The sequence below is a fragment of the Pararge aegeria genome, chromosome 25 (genome assembly GCF_905163445.1).
Source record: "Pararge aegeria chromosome 25, ilParAegt1.1, whole genome shotgun sequence".
Taxonomy (NCBI): domain Eukaryota; kingdom Metazoa; phylum Arthropoda; class Insecta; order Lepidoptera; family Nymphalidae; genus Pararge; species Pararge aegeria.
Window position 1 is genome coordinate 10,484,515 of NC_053204.1, and position 22,226 is coordinate 10,506,740.

Consider the following 22,226-nt stretch of genomic DNA (forward strand, 5'->3'; position numbering starts at 1 on the left):
TGACCACCCTCCTTAATATAAAGCTTATTATAACTTTGGGCCATAGATTTGCATATAATTTGAGGTAATTATGATTGTCCATTCAGAAATTATACAAACAATTTCCCGCCCGCCAGCTCACGTTGGAGATGCGTTGCTTGTGTAAGCTCTTATTTCCATTCTCCTTTTATTATTTACGAGGGGAAAATCCTCATAGGCGTACGTACTTCTTTTCGCAACCGGATTCTCCTTCCTGCTTTCAAACACTTAGTCTACCTTCCTTTTGACCTACCACCAACGCCGTTGTCAGTTTAACCTTCATCTCTGGTGTCTCTTTTTTTGTATCAACATATCCACTATCCAGTTACCTTTGTAATAGCCCACTGGACTATTACAAAGGTAACTGGATTGGGACTTCGTCTTTACTTTCGCGGGGCCGACTCCTTATCGCAGCAAGCACCTCTAACTTTTCTTCTTCTTTTAGAATATCACTTGCTTCAACGGTGAAGGAAAACATCGTGAGGAAACCTGCATGCCTGAGAGTTCTCCATAATATTATCAATGGCGTTTGAAGTCCACCAATGCGCACTGGGCCAGTGTAAATCCTAACCCCTTCTCACTGTGGGAGGAGACCTGTGCCTGCAGTGGGCCGGTAATTGATTGATATGATGATGATGATACCTGTTACCGTCATTACGGTGGTTGAGTTCTTTACCTTTTCATACATATTTGATGTGAGAGATGGTGGCCAGCAATGGGATATGTTTGGCTAAGATGGAGATGATGATAATAAAACTCGTTGGAAAGTAAACTTTATTATTCTGAACATCATGAGGCAACCTGCATGCCTTGGAGTTCCCCATAACGTTCTCAAAGGCGTGTGAATTCTACCAATCCAGCGTAGACTACGGCCTAAACTCTTCTCATTCTGTGGGTTCATAATGACGATGTCAGAGTCAAGTCCAAGTCAAAAATATCTTTATTCCATGCCCATAAATGTCACTTATGATGCGTGCGCATGAGTAATGGTCACTTTTCATCATCCACACGATGACGTGTACATGATGAAAAGTGACCAAAATATTAAGACACATGAGTGTAGCAACAGTGTACTAACACTAATGCCACATTTTTGGTGTCAGGCAATATTATCTGCGTATGAAATCTTGGATACCAAAGAACACAGATGTTAATGATGCATTTCAAAACTCGTGTCTTATTGTTTAGATATAGGCTGTATGTTAAAAACTCGTCGACACAGAAGCCATTGTCATTTCCAATTGAACTCCCGCGCTTACAACTGAAGTGCAATTTATTGTTTTCTTTTTTTGCCGCCATCTTGTTTATTTTTGTTTGCATGACGTTCGGATACACATTGCTCAATTTATTTTATTCTTGTAGGTACTTTTTTTAGTAAACGTACTTATTATTTTTCTTTGTATTTTAAAAATAGATTGCTAGTGAATTGGTTTTTATAAGTGTTTATTGTAAGTGCAAAGTATCTCCTTTTTAAATTTCATAACAATGTTTGGAAAATCAGTGTGGTAAGTGACTTATTTAATTCAATAATCTATTTTTTTAATTTTATTTATTCGTAATCAATAGCGTTACAATAACATATACTTAGCTCTAAATGGTTTCACTTAAATCCAAGGCCAAAAAGATTACATAAATATAAGATTGGAAATACGGTCTTAGATTTAACATAAAAATTATTAGGTACCTACTTAGATAAAATAAATATATTAAAGAGTTTTGTATTATACAAAATTTAAAATTCATTTTTTTCAAGTAGGCCCCAGTCTATAAAATGGAGTGTACCAATTTGCGATTGATCACTGGCAAACATGTACCTACCTGTTACTTAACTACTATTACAACGTTCACTTGCGAAGAGTATATAAACATTTCATTGTTAGAATTATGTTGTGTACTTTGAAGACCTCAATCATGACAAACAATATTTAAAATTTCCGAACGTTAATGTAATTTATTATCTATATTAAACAAACAAAACTTAGAGTAAGCAAACGTCGGCGAACATACTGATTAAAAAATATTCTCTTTACTAAAGCCTCATTCTGAAAATAACTACGTTAATATAAACAAACCAAATTAGAGTCATCCCCTTCTAGTGTTATTAAATTGTAAACTTTTAGTAGTAGCAGAGCTTTTTTGATAGAACTAGTCCGTGGAAAGTATTGGCATGATGACAAACAGACGCTTATACACTTCAAACCTATTTATCTAAATATAAATTCAATTCAAAAAAATTATGACGTCACTTCTATATAAACATACAAAATGTACCGCTTGAACCTCGAAAGTCTCTGCGTATATCAAGTATTTTATGATTTCAAGCTATTTTCAATACCATAATCCATAATCCCTAATCCCTATCCCTATCCCTATCCCTATATACTAATATTATAAATGTCAATCTAAGTTTGTTTGTTACGCTTTCACGCAAAAAGTACTTAACCGATCCTCATGAAACTTTGTACACATATTCTTGGAAGTGTTAGAAGTAATATAGGATACTTTTTATCCCGACATTAAGCTCTGTTCCTTCGGGAGAGGGGATGAGTGTTTGACAATTTTACACCATAACTCCGACAAATTATAACCCATTTATATAATTATTTTTGTACTTTAGAGACTATAATATGTGCTTAGAGGACAGCAGCAAACCCCTCATTTTAGGTTTAGGGATACTGAATACTTAAATTTTTTTTAGATCTACAACAAATTTAATGCCAAATCAAAAAACAAAATCAAACGCAGACGAAGTCGCGGGCAACAGCTAGTTATACCATAATAAATTAACAAAAGTGTCTGCGTGATGGGTATACAAACATATAATAAGTTACCAAAGATCGTAAGGGAATATAATTTAATTAATTTAAAATAAGAGTCTTTTAAATTTTTAGTTAACATTATACATTTTATAATATTAATGGATTTTTAAATTACTAGTTTTAAATAATTAACTTTAGTCTGTAAAATATACCTTATAAATACTTTAAATTGTTGCACGCCCAAAGAGGCAATATACTTTATTTTTTGGATACAGTAGATACTTCCAAACATCGTATTTCGTATATTGAAATATTTTAGAGTAAAATTACTATATAATTAAATAGTAACGCTAACGAATCGAGGGTTTAAGTAATTTTGAAGAATATTCCGTCAAAATAAAATTAATCTTTGCTTCATATTTTGAGGGAAAATCCTCAAAAACAAGATAATGCTCGTTTATTCCTTTGGAAATCGCCGTTTAAATCAATAATCTTTACAAGGTTTTTTAATTAAAACTCGCACTCATCGGAAATCGTACTTTTCACACAAATGCGGCCGAATCCGCCATTTTCCCACGCCGACAATGGTTGCTATGACAACGGCAATATGGCGGCTCCACCGCGTATCTGTGACAGCCCGTTCACACGGAACAATGATGCAATCACGCCGCAAATACTGCGTTCTGTAAGTTTTTATCCAATTAAAAGCCATTGATAGATATTATTATATCTGCGTTTTATTAAGATAGATTGATATTTTTGGAAAATAATTTTTGCAATTCAAAGTAATAAAAGCACTTTTGAAAAGTGAAAACTGTTTTTTTTATTATAATCATACACGAACCAAGCAACGTTCCACCCGATGGTAAGTAGAAAACCATCACTAATAAAAAGCGTAACACTTCGCGGGGTATGTGAGGGACACGTCTTAAAAAGTGCCGCCTTTGACAACACCAACAGATCTTAGGCAGTGTACTCTTTACGAGCATCCTCAGGAGATGTTGATTTTACAGTGAAAAACTGTCATTTCTTTACAATTATTCAATGTAAAATCATTGTCAGAGTATATAGCCGAAGATCTTTTTTGGTGTGGTGTATGAAGATTGCAGAAGTTATAAATTACAGCACAGATTCTCCTGCTTTTTGCGGATCATAGCTAATTAAGCTTGGTTTTCATTGTATATATAAAAAGAGTATAAATATATGCATAAAAAAAAACAGACAGTTGTGGTTGGGATTTGGTTGACTACGGAACTCTAAAAACTACAGGGCACGGGTCTACCACAATGAGAAGGGGTTAAGGCCGTAGTCCACAACGCTGGCCCAGTGCGGATTGGTGGACTCCACACACCTTTGAGAATATTACGCAGAACTCTCAGGCATGCAGGTTTCCTCACGATGTTTTCCTCCACCGTTGAAGCAAGTGATATTTAAATTGGTTAAAACGCACATAACTTAGAAAAGTTGGAAGTGCGCGCTGGGATTCGAACTCGACCCCCCAAAAGTGAAGTCGAGCTGGTACCTACTGGGCTATCACCGCACAATCGAGTATATAATGAGAAAATTGGGTTAAATGTCAACCATATACGGCATCGCACTTTTCTATGGTACCATGGCCCTCATATTTTTAACAAAGCATTTTGAATACAGCTCACATAATCAGCTGGATTTCAACTCAATTCCACACCAATACATCACGCGTCGCGGAGTTGCTATTTGTTTATCTGTCCGTCTGTCAGACGTAACGGATGGGGCTGCGTCTTCCAGTTACATGCTCTCATAAGGTTATGGAAAATTATTCAGAACAGTGCTCACTTATTACATTCAGGTGAGAGGTTGGAATGTTTTCTCCTATTTCCAGTTGGGATGCGTTTAAATTTACCACCATGTGCTTCGTACTGGTAATCAGTACACAAAACATTACTTTAAATAAATAAAATTATCTGATAGATTGACGGCCGATTGGCGCAGTTTGCAGCGATCCTGCTTTCTGAGTCCAAGACCGTGGGTTCGATTCCCACAACTGGAAAATATTTATGTGTTGATGAATGTTTTTCAGTGTCTGGGTGTTTATCTGTATAAGTATTTATGTATATTGTTCATAGTAATATTCATCAGTCATCTTAGTACCCATAACACAAGCTACGCATACTTTGGGGCTAGATGGCGATGTGTGCATTGTCGTAATATATTTATTTATTTATTTATTAGATTGGAGTAAAGATTTTTTCCACTATAAGTTAGCCCTTGACTGCAATCTCAGCTGGTGGTAAGTGATGATGCAGTCGTAAGATGGTAGCGGGCTTACCTGTTAGGGAGTATGGTACCTAGTCATACCCCTAATAGGTTTCTACGCGACATCGCACCGGAACACTAAATCGCTTAGCGGCACGTCTTTGTCGGTAGGGTGGTAACTAGACACGGCTAAAGCCTCCGGCCAGACCAGACCAGAGAAAATTCAGAAATTATAAATTCCCATATTGCCTTTGCCGGGAATCGAAACCGGGACCTCCTTCTTAAATTCACAGTGTTCACGGCTGCGCCTGGGAGGTCGTCAAGATAGCCCAGTGCACAGTATTAAGAACAGACAAAACCGTGTAAACGACTAATATTGCATCAAAACCCACTCAACTTTAATAGTGTTTCACGTCATACCATTTAGCAGTTGACAGTAAATATTATTACCTCAAATGTTCAAAACGTTTACCATAAAATTGGGAAATGGGAAAAAGTTTGTGAACTAGCAACATTCCGTAGGTGTGAAGTGAGACTGAGTGAGTTTCTGAACACAATGCACTGCATGTAATAATGGCTGAATGAGAATTCTGTATGTTCCGTAGGGTTAGGGGTTAGGACTTCGCCTTCACAATCGGAGGAGACGAGAGTTCGAAACCCGGCAAGCACATCTGTCTGTTCTAAGTTATGTGCGTTTTAATAAATACATCAAGCTTTAAAGTTTTTATTATGAAAATTAAGCTTAATTTGCTATACTCCGCGAACAGCAGGAGAATCTGAATGGTGTAATTTATAATTTCTTCAATCCGTCAACTGAGGATGCTCCGGTTTCGGAGCGAAACGTGCGTAGAGTGTACATTGCCGACGATCAGTTTGGTGTGGAGTATACGGATTGAAGAAATTATAAATTATGAATTTTCGCAAAGTAACGCATAACAAAAGTCCTATTATAGTTCAAAGAATTACATTTCCGGTAAAAAAGCTTAAGGGTGAATTATTGCTCTAATTATGCTTGCCCTTGAAATTATTTTAAATGACAATGTGAGATGGTAATAATAAAAAAAAAACACCTGGCTTAATTTGCTGTGGGCTTCTTAGACTAGGACGCGTCTGATACCCTTGTAGCTTAAGTTTTAAGTTTACGAATATGGTTATCGCCATCATATCACTACCATGTAAATATTTCTCCCGTAATCTACGTATCGTAAGTGCCATCTATGGGCCTACTCGAATAAAGATATATTTCACTTTGACTTTGACTTTAAATATCACTTGCTTTAACGGTGAAGGAAAACATCGTGAAGAAACCTGCATGCCTGAGAGTTCTCTGTAATATTCTAGAAGTCTACCAATCCGCAATTGGCCTAAGCCCTCCTCATTCTTCTTCTTTGACGGCCGACAGGCGCAGTAGGCAGCGACCCTGCATTCTGAGTCCAAGGCCGTGGGTTCGATTCCCACAACTGAAAAATGTTTGCGTGATGAACATAAATGTTTTTCAGTATCTAGGTGTTTATCTGTATATGATAAATATTTATGTATATTTCATAAAATATTCATCAGTCATCTTAGTACCCATAACACAAGCTACGCTTTCTTTGGGGCTAGATGGCGACGTGTGTTTTGTCGTTAGAAATATATATTTCCATTTGTTTTCTATATTTATCTAATACTCTTCAAGGTGATACCCCGAAATACTTGGTACCAATATTTCATTTTAACTTAGCTCGTTATTTCTTAACAGAAATTCCAGATTTTTTTCGTCGGCTATGTTTATTTGCTTATTTATCTTTTTTTCTGTTGGGAAAATTACACTCTAGGGCTTTTTACCCCCGACGCAAAAACAACGAGGTGTTTAAACGAGGTGTTTATCTGTATATTATAAGTATTTATGTATATCTTGTTCTTCTATCTATATATATATAAAAGAGAAAGTGTGTGGGTATGTTCCGTATAGGCTCCGAAACGGCTGGACCGATTTCAATGAAACTTTCAGGGAATCTCCGTATTGACCTGGCCAGTAATCCTGTAAAGTTTGGTGACGATCGGAGCACTCCTATTTTTGAACTGTCACACTGTCAGCTACAGCTGTCAAATACAGCTTTTATTTACTATGATGATATTCTATTGTTGGGTGTATATAGGTGTAGATAATGATCTTCACCCGCTCGAGAAGAGCATAGAAGAGAATGAATACAGAGAGAAATAAATGATTTAATATATATTATGAGACTTAAATTAAAAATTTAATGATGTAAGTTTATTGTTTAAATAAAATAAAGCAAAATCTAGCCCGGCGAAGCGAGCTGGGTACGCTAGTTATTCATAAAAATATTCATCAGTTATCTTAGTACCCATAACACAGGCTACGCTTACTTTGGGGCTAGATGGCGATGTGTGTAATGTCGTAGTATATTTATTTGTTTCATCCTGAGAGCAGATCCGTGCCCAATAGTGGGTTGATGATGATGTTTTGAATAACGTCGTGAGTCGAAAAAGGTCACTCCTGAAACTTGTATTAGTTTCTTTATAAATTAAGTAATCATTAAAATTTAATTTCAGCTTTGCAATGGTCGCGTCCATTTGCTTCATGGAAGTGGTACCACAAGAGATCGCCACCCCAGCCAGCTTTCTAGAACCGAGGAACTTTAACTACCATCCCTACCAGTTACAGCAGTACTTGGAGGAGAGTAAACCCACCAAGTAAGTCTAATATTGTAATTAAAAATCCTCTTTTTTTTTAAATGAATAACCATCGACTTTAGTGTAGCCACGCTTTGCAGGGCAAGGTGCAAACGTCATACAAAGTGCCGCAATTTGTTCAACCTGAAGAGTAGGTTTTAAGCCACTTGTGCCTGGAACCATGTCTTTCAGACTGGAAACCAGCATTGCAACAGAGCTGCTTTGCGGCTGAAATAAGCATGACCGGATAAACCCGGTCCCAAAATAACGCTTTAGAGAAAGGTGATGAATCCAATTTAGAGACGATACTAATAAATAAATTTACTACGACAATACACACATCGCTATCGAGTCCCAAAATAAGCCTAGCTTGTGCTATGGGTACTAAGATAACTGATGAATAATTTTATGAACAATATACATAAATACTACAGATAAACACCGAGACACTGAAAAACAATCGTGTTCATCACACAAACATTTACCGGTTGTGGGAATTGAACCCACGACCTTCGACTCAGAAAGCAGGGTCAATACCCACTGTGCCAATCGGCCGTCAAATACTAGTTTTTACAACTCTTTTTTCGGATAGACTGTGTTTGATAACCACATGGGTTGTAACGGCGTCTCCGAGACTAGATAGACCGCAAAGCCTACGTCTCGATCATTGATATATGAATCTTTTGAGCCCAAAAATAAACTGCGTAACCTTTACAAAAGCAGATGAAGTCATGAGCAACATAATAGTAGGTCACGCGGTCGGACTCCTGCGTCCGTGTACAACTTCTGATAAATTTGTTTCAGAAAAAAATTCTATACCGACTCTCGACTTTTTTTTCAAGTTGCTTACCTTTACCGGCCCACTTCAGAGCACGGGTCTCCCCCTACAATGAGAAGGGGTTAAGGCCGTAGTCCACCATGCTGGCCCAGTGCGGATTGGTGGACTCCGCACACAATTGCTAACATTATGTAGAACTCTCGGGCGTGTAGGTTTCCTCACGATGTTCCTTCACCGTTGAAGCAAGTGATATTTAAATTTCTTAAAATGCACATAACTTAGAAAAGTTAGAGGTGCGAGCTGGGAAGTCTAGCTCCTACCCAATGCGCTATCACCGCAGCTAGTATGTACATAAATACAAAGGTTGGCTTGGTAATGGGAAATCCATAGCAAAAGCTATCAATACAGTAGACGCGTAACTTTTAACTATCCCTCCTAACGACTGTTGTTTAATGAAATTCCCGCTCAACTTGTTGAGCTGATGCCTCCGAATTTGTCTTCGCTGAGCTTGTATTAGAAATGATTGGGATTGGTAATTATTCGGATGTAATCTCCTAGTGTAGGGTTACGCTGGAACCTTCGGATAAAAGTAAGCTGGACGTATATATAAACCATGTAAACTAAAATAGGAAAACAAAATGTGTAATACTTTCCATCTCATTGTCTCCTATACATTTAAGTGTTTGTTTCTTCATTTAACTAAAATTGTTCACTCCCATATGTGTTTCTTACTTTAGCGTATCGCATTTTCAAACGACTTAAAAAAGGAGGAGGTTCTCAATTCGAATGTATTTTTGTTATTTTCTGTATGTTTATTTCTCGATTACTCCGCGAATTATAAACCGATTTTGATGAATCTCTTTTTGTTTGGTAAGTACGTTATTGCTCAGAGTCGGTACCATTTTCATTTGGTAAGATTTATTAAATTTAAATAAATATACTACTACGAAAATACACACATCGCCATCTAGTCCCAAAGTAAGCGCTAAGTAAGTAGCTTGTGTTATGGGTACTAAGATGACTGATGAATAATTTTATGAATAATATACATAGATACAGATAAACACCCAGACACTGAAAAACATTCGTGTTTATCACACAAACATTTACCGGTTGTGGGAATCGAGCCCACGGCCTTCGACTCAGAAAGCAGGGTCACTGCCCACTGCGCCATATTCTTCTTCTTGAGGTGCCTCTCTGACTAGCGAAGGTTGGCAGTCAGCTTCGTAAATTCTTGTCTATATTTCGCGACGCGGAATAATTCTGCTGCACTCGCGATTCCAGTCCACTCTCTGATGTTACGAAGCCAGGACTTTTTTCTGCGACCAACGCCTCTTCTTCCTGCAACTTTTCCCATCATAATAAGTTGAAGGAGCTCATATCTCTCGTGCCTTAGTACGAGCCCCAGATATGCAACTTTTCTGATCTTGACGGTGTGCAAAAGTTCACGCCGTTGGTTGACGCGTCGCAGAGCTTCCTCATTGGATACTTTGCGAGTCCAACTAATGGCTAACATACGTCTGAATGTCCACATCTCAAATGCTTACATACGTCTGAATGTCCACATCTTAATGCTTGATCAAGTGGAACTGATGAAGGCCATGGAAGGCCAGCGGAAACTAAGTTAATTTGATTTATTCCCCGGTTGCTTTTCCAGGATAAAAAGTATCTTACGTCCGTCTCCGGGACACAAGCCGTTGCGTGGACTGTTTGTTCAAATCAACAATGGGTAGAAATAACCGTATTGTTTTGTTTTCCAGACAAGGACCCGTGCTGTTCCCGAGCGACGGCCCTCCCGCCCCTAGACGACCTTTAATTGTCACAGCAAGACCCTTAATCGAGTCCATCGCTAACAGCGATCGCAACCCGGACCCACCAAACAGTTCCATAACCCAAAATAACATACCTCTGAACCCCGCATATCCTATACCAAGTCCAGCTGAAGTGACTTTAACCCCAGATCTCTTGGCTAAAATTGCTCCAATTACAAGTAATGATATATTCGCGAATCCTCGAGAAACTTCCATCAATAACGTACCAGAAGCTTCTACGTACAACCACGTGCCGTATGCTGAGATGCTGCTGAAAGCGAGGCTAAAGGGTTACGTGAGGGGTAATGGATTCAATGATTATGAGGTAAGAGTTATTTTTCAAAAAACAACTGTATGCTATCAAAACATAAAGAATTATTTTATTTACTTATGCTTGAAACCCTGTATAATGATTGATTCTGCAACAGTTAGATTATTGCCAACCCACCCACACACCAACAAACACCCAATGTCAACTTCGTCTGCACCAAATGATATTAATTACAGGTTTTAATATCTTAAAAAAACCTAGAAACTAATTGCAGCGCCATCTACCAGGTTTAGTTTTATTTCCAAACTATATTCATCCATACATTCATCCTCACAAACTTTCGCATTTATTATATAAGTAGGATGATACGCATGCATTCGATCGTTGTCCCATATGCCTTGCGACTTGCAGTTATCTGTGAAGAGTTATATACTTTATCTTCGACAATAATTATCAGATCTTCATTAAAATTAGACGATACATGCTTAATAGTATCAAATAAAAAAGAATTCTTCAAATCGGTTCAAATTTAAACTCGGAGCTATGAAGTAAAATTGATAAAAAATTTCATCCGATTTCCCGTAGGAAACTTATAGTTTATCGGGATTAAAAGTATCCTATATGTTGACCCGGAAGATCAGCTACAACTATACCAAATTTTATATAAATCCGTTCAGTAGTTTTCACGTGATGCCCGGACAGGCAGACACAAAGACAAAAATTAAATAAAAATCAGTTACAGTTTTATTATAAGTATAGATATAGATAACACTCCTTTGTTTTTTTTTCGATCTCTACTGCGCAAAGATTTACTCAACAGACAGTCACATTCTTACTGTTCGATGCGTGGAATCTGTGTAAATTTCAAAAAAGAAAACCGTATGAATTTCCAAAAACGAACATTGCATTCCGCCAAGTACATCGGGGTCGGAACATTCCAATATTAAAGATCAAGTGAATTTTAATAATGTACAAAATGTTAACTACTACTGCAATAAATAAGTAATTCTATCATTAATAACTACTTAGTTTCTTTGTATATACGCAGTAACGTATGATATTAGGTTACTGGCTGTTTTCATGTTAGCGGTAAGCTACGTTTTTAGAATCTTTTGTAGAGGATTCATATTATGGGAGTAGATAAAGTATTGTATGCAACTTTTGATAATAAGCAGTGGCGTGCACTACATACATGCACAAAAGCACTGCATACCCTAAAATTGAAATAAAGCCCGAATAAGAGGAAGATTTTTTTCATTTTATGCTACTTTCATGCTGTATGCATACCCTGTTAAGAAACCCAGTGCACGCCACTGATAATAAGGTATTTAAAAACTCATGTGATACTATTACCACACTGGTCTTCGCCTCGTGTTATAAACCCATATTCGTGTTTTAAATACTCCTTGTTATACAACAGTTGCATAAAGAACTATAAGATGATTCCTCGAAAATTTAACAGAACTCTAAAATTTGTGACATAATTGTTCTGTTATTCGTAACATAAAGCAAAAAAATATGTAGCTTAGTGTTGATACGTGAAAAAAAAATGAATGAATGAATACACTTTTTATTGTACACCAAAGAAAAAAAGTAGTTACAGAGATATAAATACATATCAAAAGAGTACAATTTGGTGGCCTTATTGCTACATAGCGATTTTTTCCAGGCAACCAATGGCGTAAAAGGAAAAAAACATAGAAAAGAGGTAGGTGGTGCAATAAATAAGATTTAAAATTAGACAAATATATAAATAAAATATATATATATAAACATAACTATAATATCCAATCAACCAACTTTAGTATTGAAATGCGCTAACACTAGAAATAAGTAAATATTTAAGTTTCTCTTGGAAACTGCTGAATCTGTTTTGATGAAACATTTATTATTCCTTCATTTGAATTAAATGTAAACCAATAATAAAGGAAAGCCAAAAGCCTATTCAAAGTTTTGGATGATTAATTGGACATACATAATATAGGTAGGTACGTACTAGTTATATTATGTCTGTGCATTAGGCTAAAACCGGGCCTTTATTTTTAAGTTTACGAATGTAGTTATCGTCATCATCTCACAGTCACTATCATTTTTTAAAGTAATGTACGCATCAATAGCCCTCTATGTACCACCGTGGATGAAAATATTTATGACTTTGACTTTGACTTTTGACTTTGGCCCTTAATAGGACTTGTTACTTGCATGCCCTGCGAAGTTTTGCTCTATTTATAGCCGATAGTTTTTCACTTAATAACTGATTGGTCCATCAATCGTGTATAACTCTAGGCGATGGGTTCCACTTAATAACTGATTAGTCCAACAATCGTGTATTACGCTAAAAAAAAAACTTACGTCTCCGGATTTGAACTCAGGACCTCGTGTTACGCTTACGTGCTTACCCGTAAACCAACGAGGCAGTCCCACAGAAGGTTTGAACTACAAAAGTCCCAAGTTCCACGCGGACAAAACCGTATCTAAAGGGCAATAAAACCCAATAACACTTCCTGCGTTCCGTCATAACTCCCCTCAGAATAAAGTAAATTCCGTCTAAAGTTAACTTATAAACAAACGCTGACTAATTAGAGGCTTACTCGCCTCCGACTTAATGCCAATCTGAATGGGGCGGTGAAAACGAGCCTTAATTGCGAAGGAATTGCGAAATTTGCTTTAATTCCCGATGTAATTAGTTACACTTTAATTGGTCCGATGCGCCCATTAACTGTTGTCAGGAGTCAGGTTATCCTGACCTTGATATTTATTTCCACTCGTCTTCGCAGGCAGCCCAATATATTTCAAATTGGTATTGTTTAAGACGCTTAAGTAATTTAAAATTGAAAAATCCCCGACTTTAAATATGGTGTACATATTAACAAAAAAATATATAATTTATCGTTGGCGGCCATCTTGAATTTGAAATTTGTCATAATGCACAGTAATCTAGTAGTCAAGCTTTATCTTTTGATACCTATATTGATGGAGTTGTGAAACAATATGTAAACCGCCATTTTGGGGCGGCGGCCATCTTGGAACGTTTTTCATTAAACGTAGTTAAGAACACTTCAGAATAGGTAATTCAACTGAAAAAAAAAACGTGTGTGTCCTTATGTACACGCGATAGACGTTATACTTCTTCTGCGTAACAGGATAAAAAGAAAAGGTATTTAATACATAAAAAGGTTTGTTATAACGCATTATCTAGTTATCTATCTCGTTTAAAGTATAGATTGCGAAGCTACTTAAACTATACCTACCTATTTGTTTGGTATTTTTTTTTCAAGAAGTGTTCTCACGTACCTACCCTCAATTTTTCTCACATCCAACACGTTCCATTTCACAAATCACAAACAGCAATTTTTCCTCAAGGTGAATTCAAAGTATTCCTAAACCCTCGTCAATTATTCAGCTAAGTGCCTTCAAACTTCTTTGCGGATAATAGTTCCGCACGTTGGACAAAATTGCGGCCCACCATGACTGGCTTGCAGATTGTGTTTCTGTATCGGGCTTTTAGAAAAGCGTTTTATGTCATACAAACAAGAGCGTTTTGTCTTGAAAATTTATAAGTACCAATGTTATTTTCCGTTTACAATCAGACTCTTGTTTATCTGGCTGACTAAAGAATATTTGAGCTTAGTATTTGTATACTCTTTGTGGTTTCATGTAACATGCGCATTACGCCGCTGGTTTCTACAAAAACTAAAAAACACTACTTATTTACTTTATTACTTTATTTACACTACGGATTTTTAAGTGTGTTATTTACTTAAACTAAATAACACACTTAAAAATCAAAGTAATGTTGTTAAAAAAAATTATAAATATTAAACAAAGTATAAATATTTTTTTTACTTTTATGGCACGATCTTGTTAAATATGTATGTAAGAAAGGCTCTACGAAGCGAAAATTTTTTACGCCCATTATTTAAACATTTTTGTTCACTTACAATTAAGACGGTAGTTTGAGAAAATTTCATTAGTTAACAATTGTTTAACTTGTTGCTAAATTAACTTTAAGTAAAATTTCCAACGAGAATAAATTCATTATAGTGTTCAGAACACACCATAATTTTTTAAAATAAAAAAAAAAATATTCAATACCTTAAATAATCTTTTTTTGCATTTTTTTATGTGCTAATACACGCTTTTGGCACATTTTTCTAGACGTCATTCCGGATCCAATGAGCTATCGCACATTATTTTAAGAGCAGTTTCTCTATTTTGTACCATTTTCAACTTGTCGACTAGACTATCCAACCCAGCTATCACCGCCTCTTAGCCTATAGCTCCGATTCCATTAATTATTAATAAATAAATAAATAAATATACTACGAAAATACACACATCGCCATCTAGCCCCAAACTAAGCGTAGCTTGTGTTATGGGTACTAAGAGGACTGATGAATATTTTTATGAATTATATACATAAATACTTAGAATATACATATAAACACCCAGTCACTGAAAAACATTTATGCTCATCACACAATCATTTTCCAGTTCAAACTGCGCCAATCGGCCGTCGAATATACGTTACCGATGCCTAACCTAATATTTGTATCCTCTTTGTGTAACATGCGTGATAGCATGTTACATGAAACATGCACATTACTCCGCTGGTTTACGGGCCCATGGCCAGGGCCTCATTGACTCCATAATATTATTATTTGTTTCTTTCATTGCAATGTGATTGATTGCCCACCATTGTAGTGGGTACGCGTAGCTCGCGGTAAATCCGATCCGTTTGCCCAAAGTAATTGTATTGTTTTAAAGCCCGAATAGCGGCTGTGTGTACATACATACCCATCACGAAAGGCATTGTTTGAAGGTGAACATTGGGTAAATAATCGGTGATTGCCCAGTGCGTAGTGAACGTTACAATACATAGGATTAAATTATACGCAACAAAACAGTCAACCCAACAGCTTGTGTTCTGGAGACGGACTCAGGATACTTTTTGACGGTCGATTGGCTCAGTGGGCAGCGACCCTGCTGTCTGAGACAAGGCCGTGGGTTCGATTCCCACTACTGGACAATGTTTGTGTGATGAACATGAATGTGTTTCAGTGTCTGGGTGTTTATCTATATATTATAAGTATCTATGTATACTAGCGGACCCCAGCGCCATCTGTCGGGCTGATTTGTGAATCTAAACCATCCAGGGTGCCACCCAAACGCATACCAAAAAATTCATTTAAATCGTTCCAGCCGTTTAGGAGGAGTTCAGTGACATACACACGCCCACAAGAAATATATATATAAAGATTATTCATATAATAATTCATCAGTCATCTTAGTACCCATAACACAAGTTATGCTTACATTGGGGCTAGATGGCGATGTGTGTATTGTCGTAGTTTATTTATTATTTATTATCATTTATTTTTTATCCTGGTAAAACAACCTATGGAGAAGGGAATAAATCAAATTAACTTTTTACCCAACTATTTTTATAAAGGCGAAAAAAACTGTTAATTGAAATAAACTATTAGTTTATTTTCACCTTTATAAAAATAAGTCTTCTATATATAATATAAAAGGCGACTGACTGACTGATCTATCAACGCACAACTCTAACCACGTGACGGATCGGGCTGAAATTTTGCACACAGATAGTTATTACAACGTAGGCATCCGCTACAAAAGGATTTTTGAATATTCTAACCCTAAGACTAAGGTTAAATGGGGTATGAAAGTTTGTATATTTATCAATTATCAATTTATTTTTCAAGTTATATCCATGAAACTTTGATTTTAGGTTTTCGTTTAAAAATTAAAAATAAACGATAAGAAATACGTGTTTCACAAATTTTAAAAATTCCAACTCCAAAGGCAGCACGCAGATAGGGGATGAAAACTTATATGAAAGTTTCTGATTTGTTTAAGTAAGTTACGTTCATATTTTTTTTAACCTTTTTAGTTCAAATTTACCAAATCAAATATTGAACTTAACGTGAGCGAAGCCGCGGGCTAAAGCTAGTATTCAATATGGCGTTGGCCGTGTCGTTACGTTGGGTCTATCGCTCTAAGCACCCCATAGTAGGGGCGCTGGCCAACACCGGTTTTCGGTCCCCGCGTCCCGCTCATCCCTCTAGCGGTCAAATTAAACTAGTACGAGTTGCGATCGATTTCACAGTAACATAACACTAGATCAATAGGTAACAAAGTTAATTTTATTTATTCCCCGGTTGCTTTTCTAGGATAAAAAGTGCCTTGTGTCCGTCACCAGGACACAAGCTGTGTCGTAATCAAACTTGTTCTGTGGTAGAGCCTGAAACAGTTAACAAACAAACAAACATAATGTATATGCGTGACTCGAGCGTCGCTGTAAACGTGCTGATTGGTCTAGAGCGACGCCGATGTGCGCTAGCTATGGTGTGCCTCTGTCTGACACGTGTGCGTGCGTGCGTTGAGAGCGTTGCGTGCGGTGCGTTGAGTGCGTTGGGTGCGTTGGGCGTGTTTGCGTGCGTCAGGCGTACGTGCATTGTGGTGCTACAATGATCACGTCAGGGTCACTAATGTACGGGATCTATGGTTATACGTTCGACCGTAACAATAGGAAGATGTTCCTCCGAACGGGTGTTCCAGCTTTGTGGCGCCATCTAGTTAGGTGTTAGGTATTGTGGAGACCGGCACAATGTGTATCGAGTCATGCCTTTATACTTCTGGAAATTTTGGTATGGAAATGGGTATTTAAAAAAACTATGAGGACCTAGAAATAAATAAAACCTCTTTTAGCCCGGTCAAATTAAAACAACAGCTTCAAAGATTCCTAAAAGGCTCTAAGATGCTTTCGCTACAAATACTGGATTCGTTTTTATTACCCCCATCGCTCACCAGGTGTTTTTTCTGCCTGAAACTTATGAATTCCTTATTTCAGGAGCGGACTGTCTTGCCACCGATATACAGAGCTTTATCGAACCACGCAAGACAAAATGTGCTCAAACCGAAACCTGCAAATCGGTATAACTATCAGGTACTACCCGTTTATCAAACTGCATCATTATTCATCATATTTCATATAATACTTATCTTTTCTAATTAGTTTTGAATTACTATTTTCTACGCACCTATCTAAAAAGGGAGGCCACCCTTTAACGGCAACTTCTTTTCTTTTAAAATTTTATAAGGTTTATATTAACACAATGTGACACGTAATTTATATCCCCCTGACAGGAGATATAATTAACGTGTCCACCTGCTAAAGCACGGGAACATGGAATAGGAAAAGTTTACCCCCGTTTATTAATACACATATATTATTTGAATATTATTTCCACTTGTGCGCCAGTGCTCGGAGAGTTAATACAGCTGTGGGCAAAGATAAATTTTTATCCTTTCCCCGGGGATATTATTGTCTTCTGCCCATGCTAGCCGTGCTGGTCGGCCTCCATCGAGGTTGAGACTGAAAAGTTGAGACCATAACCAAAATGTATTAATTTATTTGTGCCTTTAAATTTTCAGCGACATAACGTAGACTATGAGAATCAATACGAGAATAATGGAGTGTCCGACGAGAATGATAGCCCAGATTATGACCAGGTAACTTTATATATCAACATACTACTCGTTGCCCGAGTTCTTCGCCCACCTTTATTATATTTTTTTACAAATTACGTAAGAGCCGTGTGTTTGGGCCATTTTAAATCTATGCCAAAAATCAAGTCGATTTATTGCTTAGTTAGGGCGTAAATTGAGGACAAACTAACACACTTTCTTATTTATAATATTAGTATTGCACATAATCGGTTATTAGAGTTTAAATATCTTAAAAAAACTTAGAAACGAATTGCAGCGCTACCCACCAAGTCCAGTTTTATTTCTAAACTATGTAATTCGCGTCCAGGCGGCCCACTGCATTTTTCTTGCTTTTTGCGTTTCTATACCCGTCGCAACTTCTAAGCGATAGGTTCAATTTGAATAATTTAAAAAGGGATTGCAGGTATATAATCAAAATTAATATTTATAAAACTATTTATTTGGATTAGGATTAATATCATGATAGGAATGTCAACATCTTACGATTCTACCCGTGTTTTGAAGTTACGGTTAAGTCTTCCAGTTACGTCTTCCAGTTACAGTTTTATTATAAGTAAAGATAATATGACATTAGTGTGTCATATTCAGAACGTTTATCGAAATTTGTCTATTTATTATCCATTATTCATTATACTTAGTTTATCGAACTATTAATATTGCATCTCATTTAACAAAGCATATTTGGACGCGTAAACGATATTTTACGATCATTTAACAACGTTTCTTGGAAATAAATTTTATTTTTTTTATCACTTTTACCCATCTGAACCATTGAATACATTAGGTACCTGAAGTGAAAATAAAGAAAGACAGTAAATAATTCCAAACGGACACGCTACGCTAGTAAATAAGAATTCTGATTTAGAAACATCGAGAATATTTAAAACCAATTAAAAAAGCTGTGATGATGATGATTATCATTTTCATCATCATTACAACCCATTACCCGCCCACAGGGCACTGCCACAACGAAAAGGGCTTCGGCAGCAGTCCACCACGTTGGCCCAGTGCGGATTGGTGGACTCCACACGCCGTTGAATATTTACGCTTTCTTTCACCATCACTGAAATTACTGAGAATATCATACCAAAAATGCATTCTGTCAATTTTCATGTAAAAATAGTTTCTCCATTTATTTCTTACAGGATCAGAACTACGCGTTCTCATATAGAGTTAAAGATCAAAAGACAGGCGATGACTTCTCCCACAAACAAGAAAGCGTCAGCGGTGGTACCAACGGAGAGTACAGAGTTCGACTGCCAGATGGCAGAACGCAAATCGTTTCTTACACAGCTGACGAAACTGGCTACAAAGCTGATGTCAGATATGACAATGAAAACGGCGCAGAGAATGCAAATAAATATATTAATACTAATAATAATTATGATAAAATAAATCAAAATAACCATGTTAATCCAAATAACAATTTAGTAACACACTACCCCAGTAATGGATTAAATACTAATATAAATCGTGATTACGTTAACATAAGGCAGTACGATGACCAAAACGTTGAAAGTAATTATTTTAAACCGCAAACCGATAATATAAAAGACTACGAAGATTTAATTAACTTTAATAACTACGTTAACCATGCAAACAATGTAAAACAACAAGTCGATTTTAATCCCAGAAATGATTATGTAAACTATAAAGACTCTATACCAATCAAAGAAGATCCTAATGAATACAATTCCAAAGAATATTATGATTATTCGTCAGATTATACTCAAAACTATGAGCCTTATAATAGTAAATTTGCTATTTTCAAACCTACTACAACTTCTTTTCCTATTGTTACTACAGAAAGACCATATACAATTAAACCTTTGTTTACCGTTGCTCCCACGAAAGGTTTTACTTACGCTGACGGTGTTATTTCAGCTTCCAACAATCCAGTAGTAAAATATGAATCAACTACAGAAAACGTAGTTCTTATTGGTGGTAAAAAAGTTTATACAAATGTTAAACATGTTCTACCAACAGAACTAACTTCTACAGCTAGAAATTTCGTAGCAGTAACCCCAGCGTCTTACTTGGCATCTACTATAGCAAGTTTGAGGGATAGAATCACGTCTAAACCTGTTGTCTTGGGAAACTTTATTAATAGGATCAACAAATATTTATCTTACAAATGATTATTTTGCTATAAATAATCTTAGATTAGGAATTGATATAAGGTAATTAATAAAAAAACAAAAACTCAATTAATATGTACATAGAATATAGTTTATTGAAATAAAAGATTATCAAAAATAACTTGCTTTAATTTCAATATGCCTTTATCTTTTGTTAATGTTGTTTTCTAAAGTGGTTTTGTAAATTAAACTTGACTGAAGTGTATGTAAAATGCACACGTATTTATATCAATCATAGAATAAGGACATACAGAAGTCTCATTGAATAACATACAGCTATTATCGCATGCAGTGCATTGTGTCCAAGAACAGTGAAAACGCCCCGCGCACGTCTCTCTTCACACCCGCGGAATGTTGCTAGCGTAACGGGGAAATTTCCCCGTTATGTTTAGAACATTTGAAATAAAATAATTACCGTATACTGCTAAATTAAACAAAGTGACTAACCGCCTATTCGCGACACACTTTCTTAATTCTGTGGTCGTAGTATATTTTTATTTTTTATTTTTCATATATTAGTTAGGTTCAGTGATCAGTGAGCTTACATGAAATAAACATTTTTTTTTCATGTGTTTTACTTCGTGCCTCCAAGCTACTTGACACTAGCAAAGTACATTGTGCTATTTTGGCACTACGACACGCAATAAAATCAAAAGAAGAAGAGTTACCTGGTGACAGACGGAACCGCCCTTTTTGCCCTTTGGGTACGGTACCCTAAAAATGACACTGAAAACTTAACGTTGACTTCTCAGTTGCTTTTTAGTATTTGGGCCTACACATCGAATCTACAGTAGTTAACATGTAAAATTGGGGGTAAAGGACAAACACAGAGCCCGGAACGCGGCTGAAACAGTTTTGTCCGAATTCATTAGCAATTTCGGCTTATTCGAGCGTGCCGCCACTTGCGGAATATATTAACGCAAGAGCCTACGAGCTGGGAAACATTTGTGCTGTTATGGAGAAGCTAATAGCAGAAATATTCATTAGGTAAATTAATTTACATTTATTTTATTCGTGACATTCGTAAATCTATACAGGGTGAAATAAAACTACCAGAAATCTCGCGGGCTGTAGTTGAATGAATGAATGAATGAATGAATACACTTTTATTGTACACCAAAGAAAAAAAGTAGTTACAGAGATATCAATCATGTCAAGAGAGTACAATTAGGTGGCCTTATCGCTACATAGCGATTTCTTCCAGGCAACCAATGGCGTAAAAGGAAAACACATAGAAAAGAGGTAGGTGGTGCAATAAATAAGATTTAAAATTATATAAATAATATATATATAAATATATTACATATAAATACAAATAAAATATAAACATACATGAAATTACCCATGATTAACGTAAACTACTAACAATCATATACAGCATATGTAAATATATAACATAAATACCTATATAAATATATAACATATAACATCCTCAATATATAAGAAATACATAAATAATTAAAATTGCACACTTAAAATGATCCGCTTCAGCGATGTGAGCGATTTACATAAAAACTAATAACTTTTTTTCTACGACCTTTTTTATCTCGACAGTTCGTGAAATAGTATATATTCAATATTTCACTTAGATACTCTATTTGTTATTACTCTGTATTGTAACTTCTGCAACAGCAGGACTAGCGCGGGCAGGACACATAAATTATATCCCCCAATTAATTATATCCCCTGAAAGGGGATATAATTAACGTATCCACCTGCTAAAGCACGGGAACATGGAACAGGAGAAGTTCCTCATCATCATCATCATCATTTCAACCAACGGACGTCCACTGCTGGACATAGGTCTTTTGTAGGGAGTTCCACAATCCTGTCCTGGGCTGCTTTCCTCCAGCGGCTCCCAGCGACTCGCCTGATGTCATCTGTCCACCTCGTTGGGAGCGACCTACACTGCGTTTACCGGTTGCGGGGTCGCCATTCCAGCACCTTAAGACCCCAACGTCCATCGGTTCTCCGAGCTATATGCCCTGCCCATTGCCACTTCAG

General features: G+C 36.5%; 1 protein-coding gene across 1 annotated transcript; it reads left to right on the plus strand.

Annotated features, from left to right (window-relative positions):
- Positions 1-1,503: 1,503 nt before the first annotated feature.
- Positions 1,504-20,222, plus strand: LOC120634964 (uncharacterized protein DDB_G0283357-like). The gene is made up of 6 exons (XM_039905876.1): positions 1,504-1,520; positions 7,572-7,712; positions 10,230-10,605; positions 17,426-17,521; positions 18,010-18,087; positions 19,230-20,222. Exons 1-6 carry the CDS (start codon positions 1,504-1,506, stop codon positions 20,220-20,222), a joined length of 1,701 nt encoding a protein of 566 aa, XP_039761810.1.
- Positions 20,223-22,226: the final 2,004 nt, after the last annotated feature.

What these genes read in the sequence shown, in the direction of transcription:
- LOC120634964 (XM_039905876.1), top strand. An exon ending in GAGGAGAGTAAACCCACCAA is followed by an intron (nt 7,713 to 10,229) that starts GTAAGTCTAATA and finishes TTTGTTTTCCAG; the next exon opens with ACAAGGACCCGTGCTGTTCC. An exon ending in ATAGCCCAGATTATGACCAG is followed by an intron (nt 18,088 to 19,229) that starts GTAACTTTATAT and finishes TATTTCTTACAG; the next exon opens with GATCAGAACTACGCGTTCTC.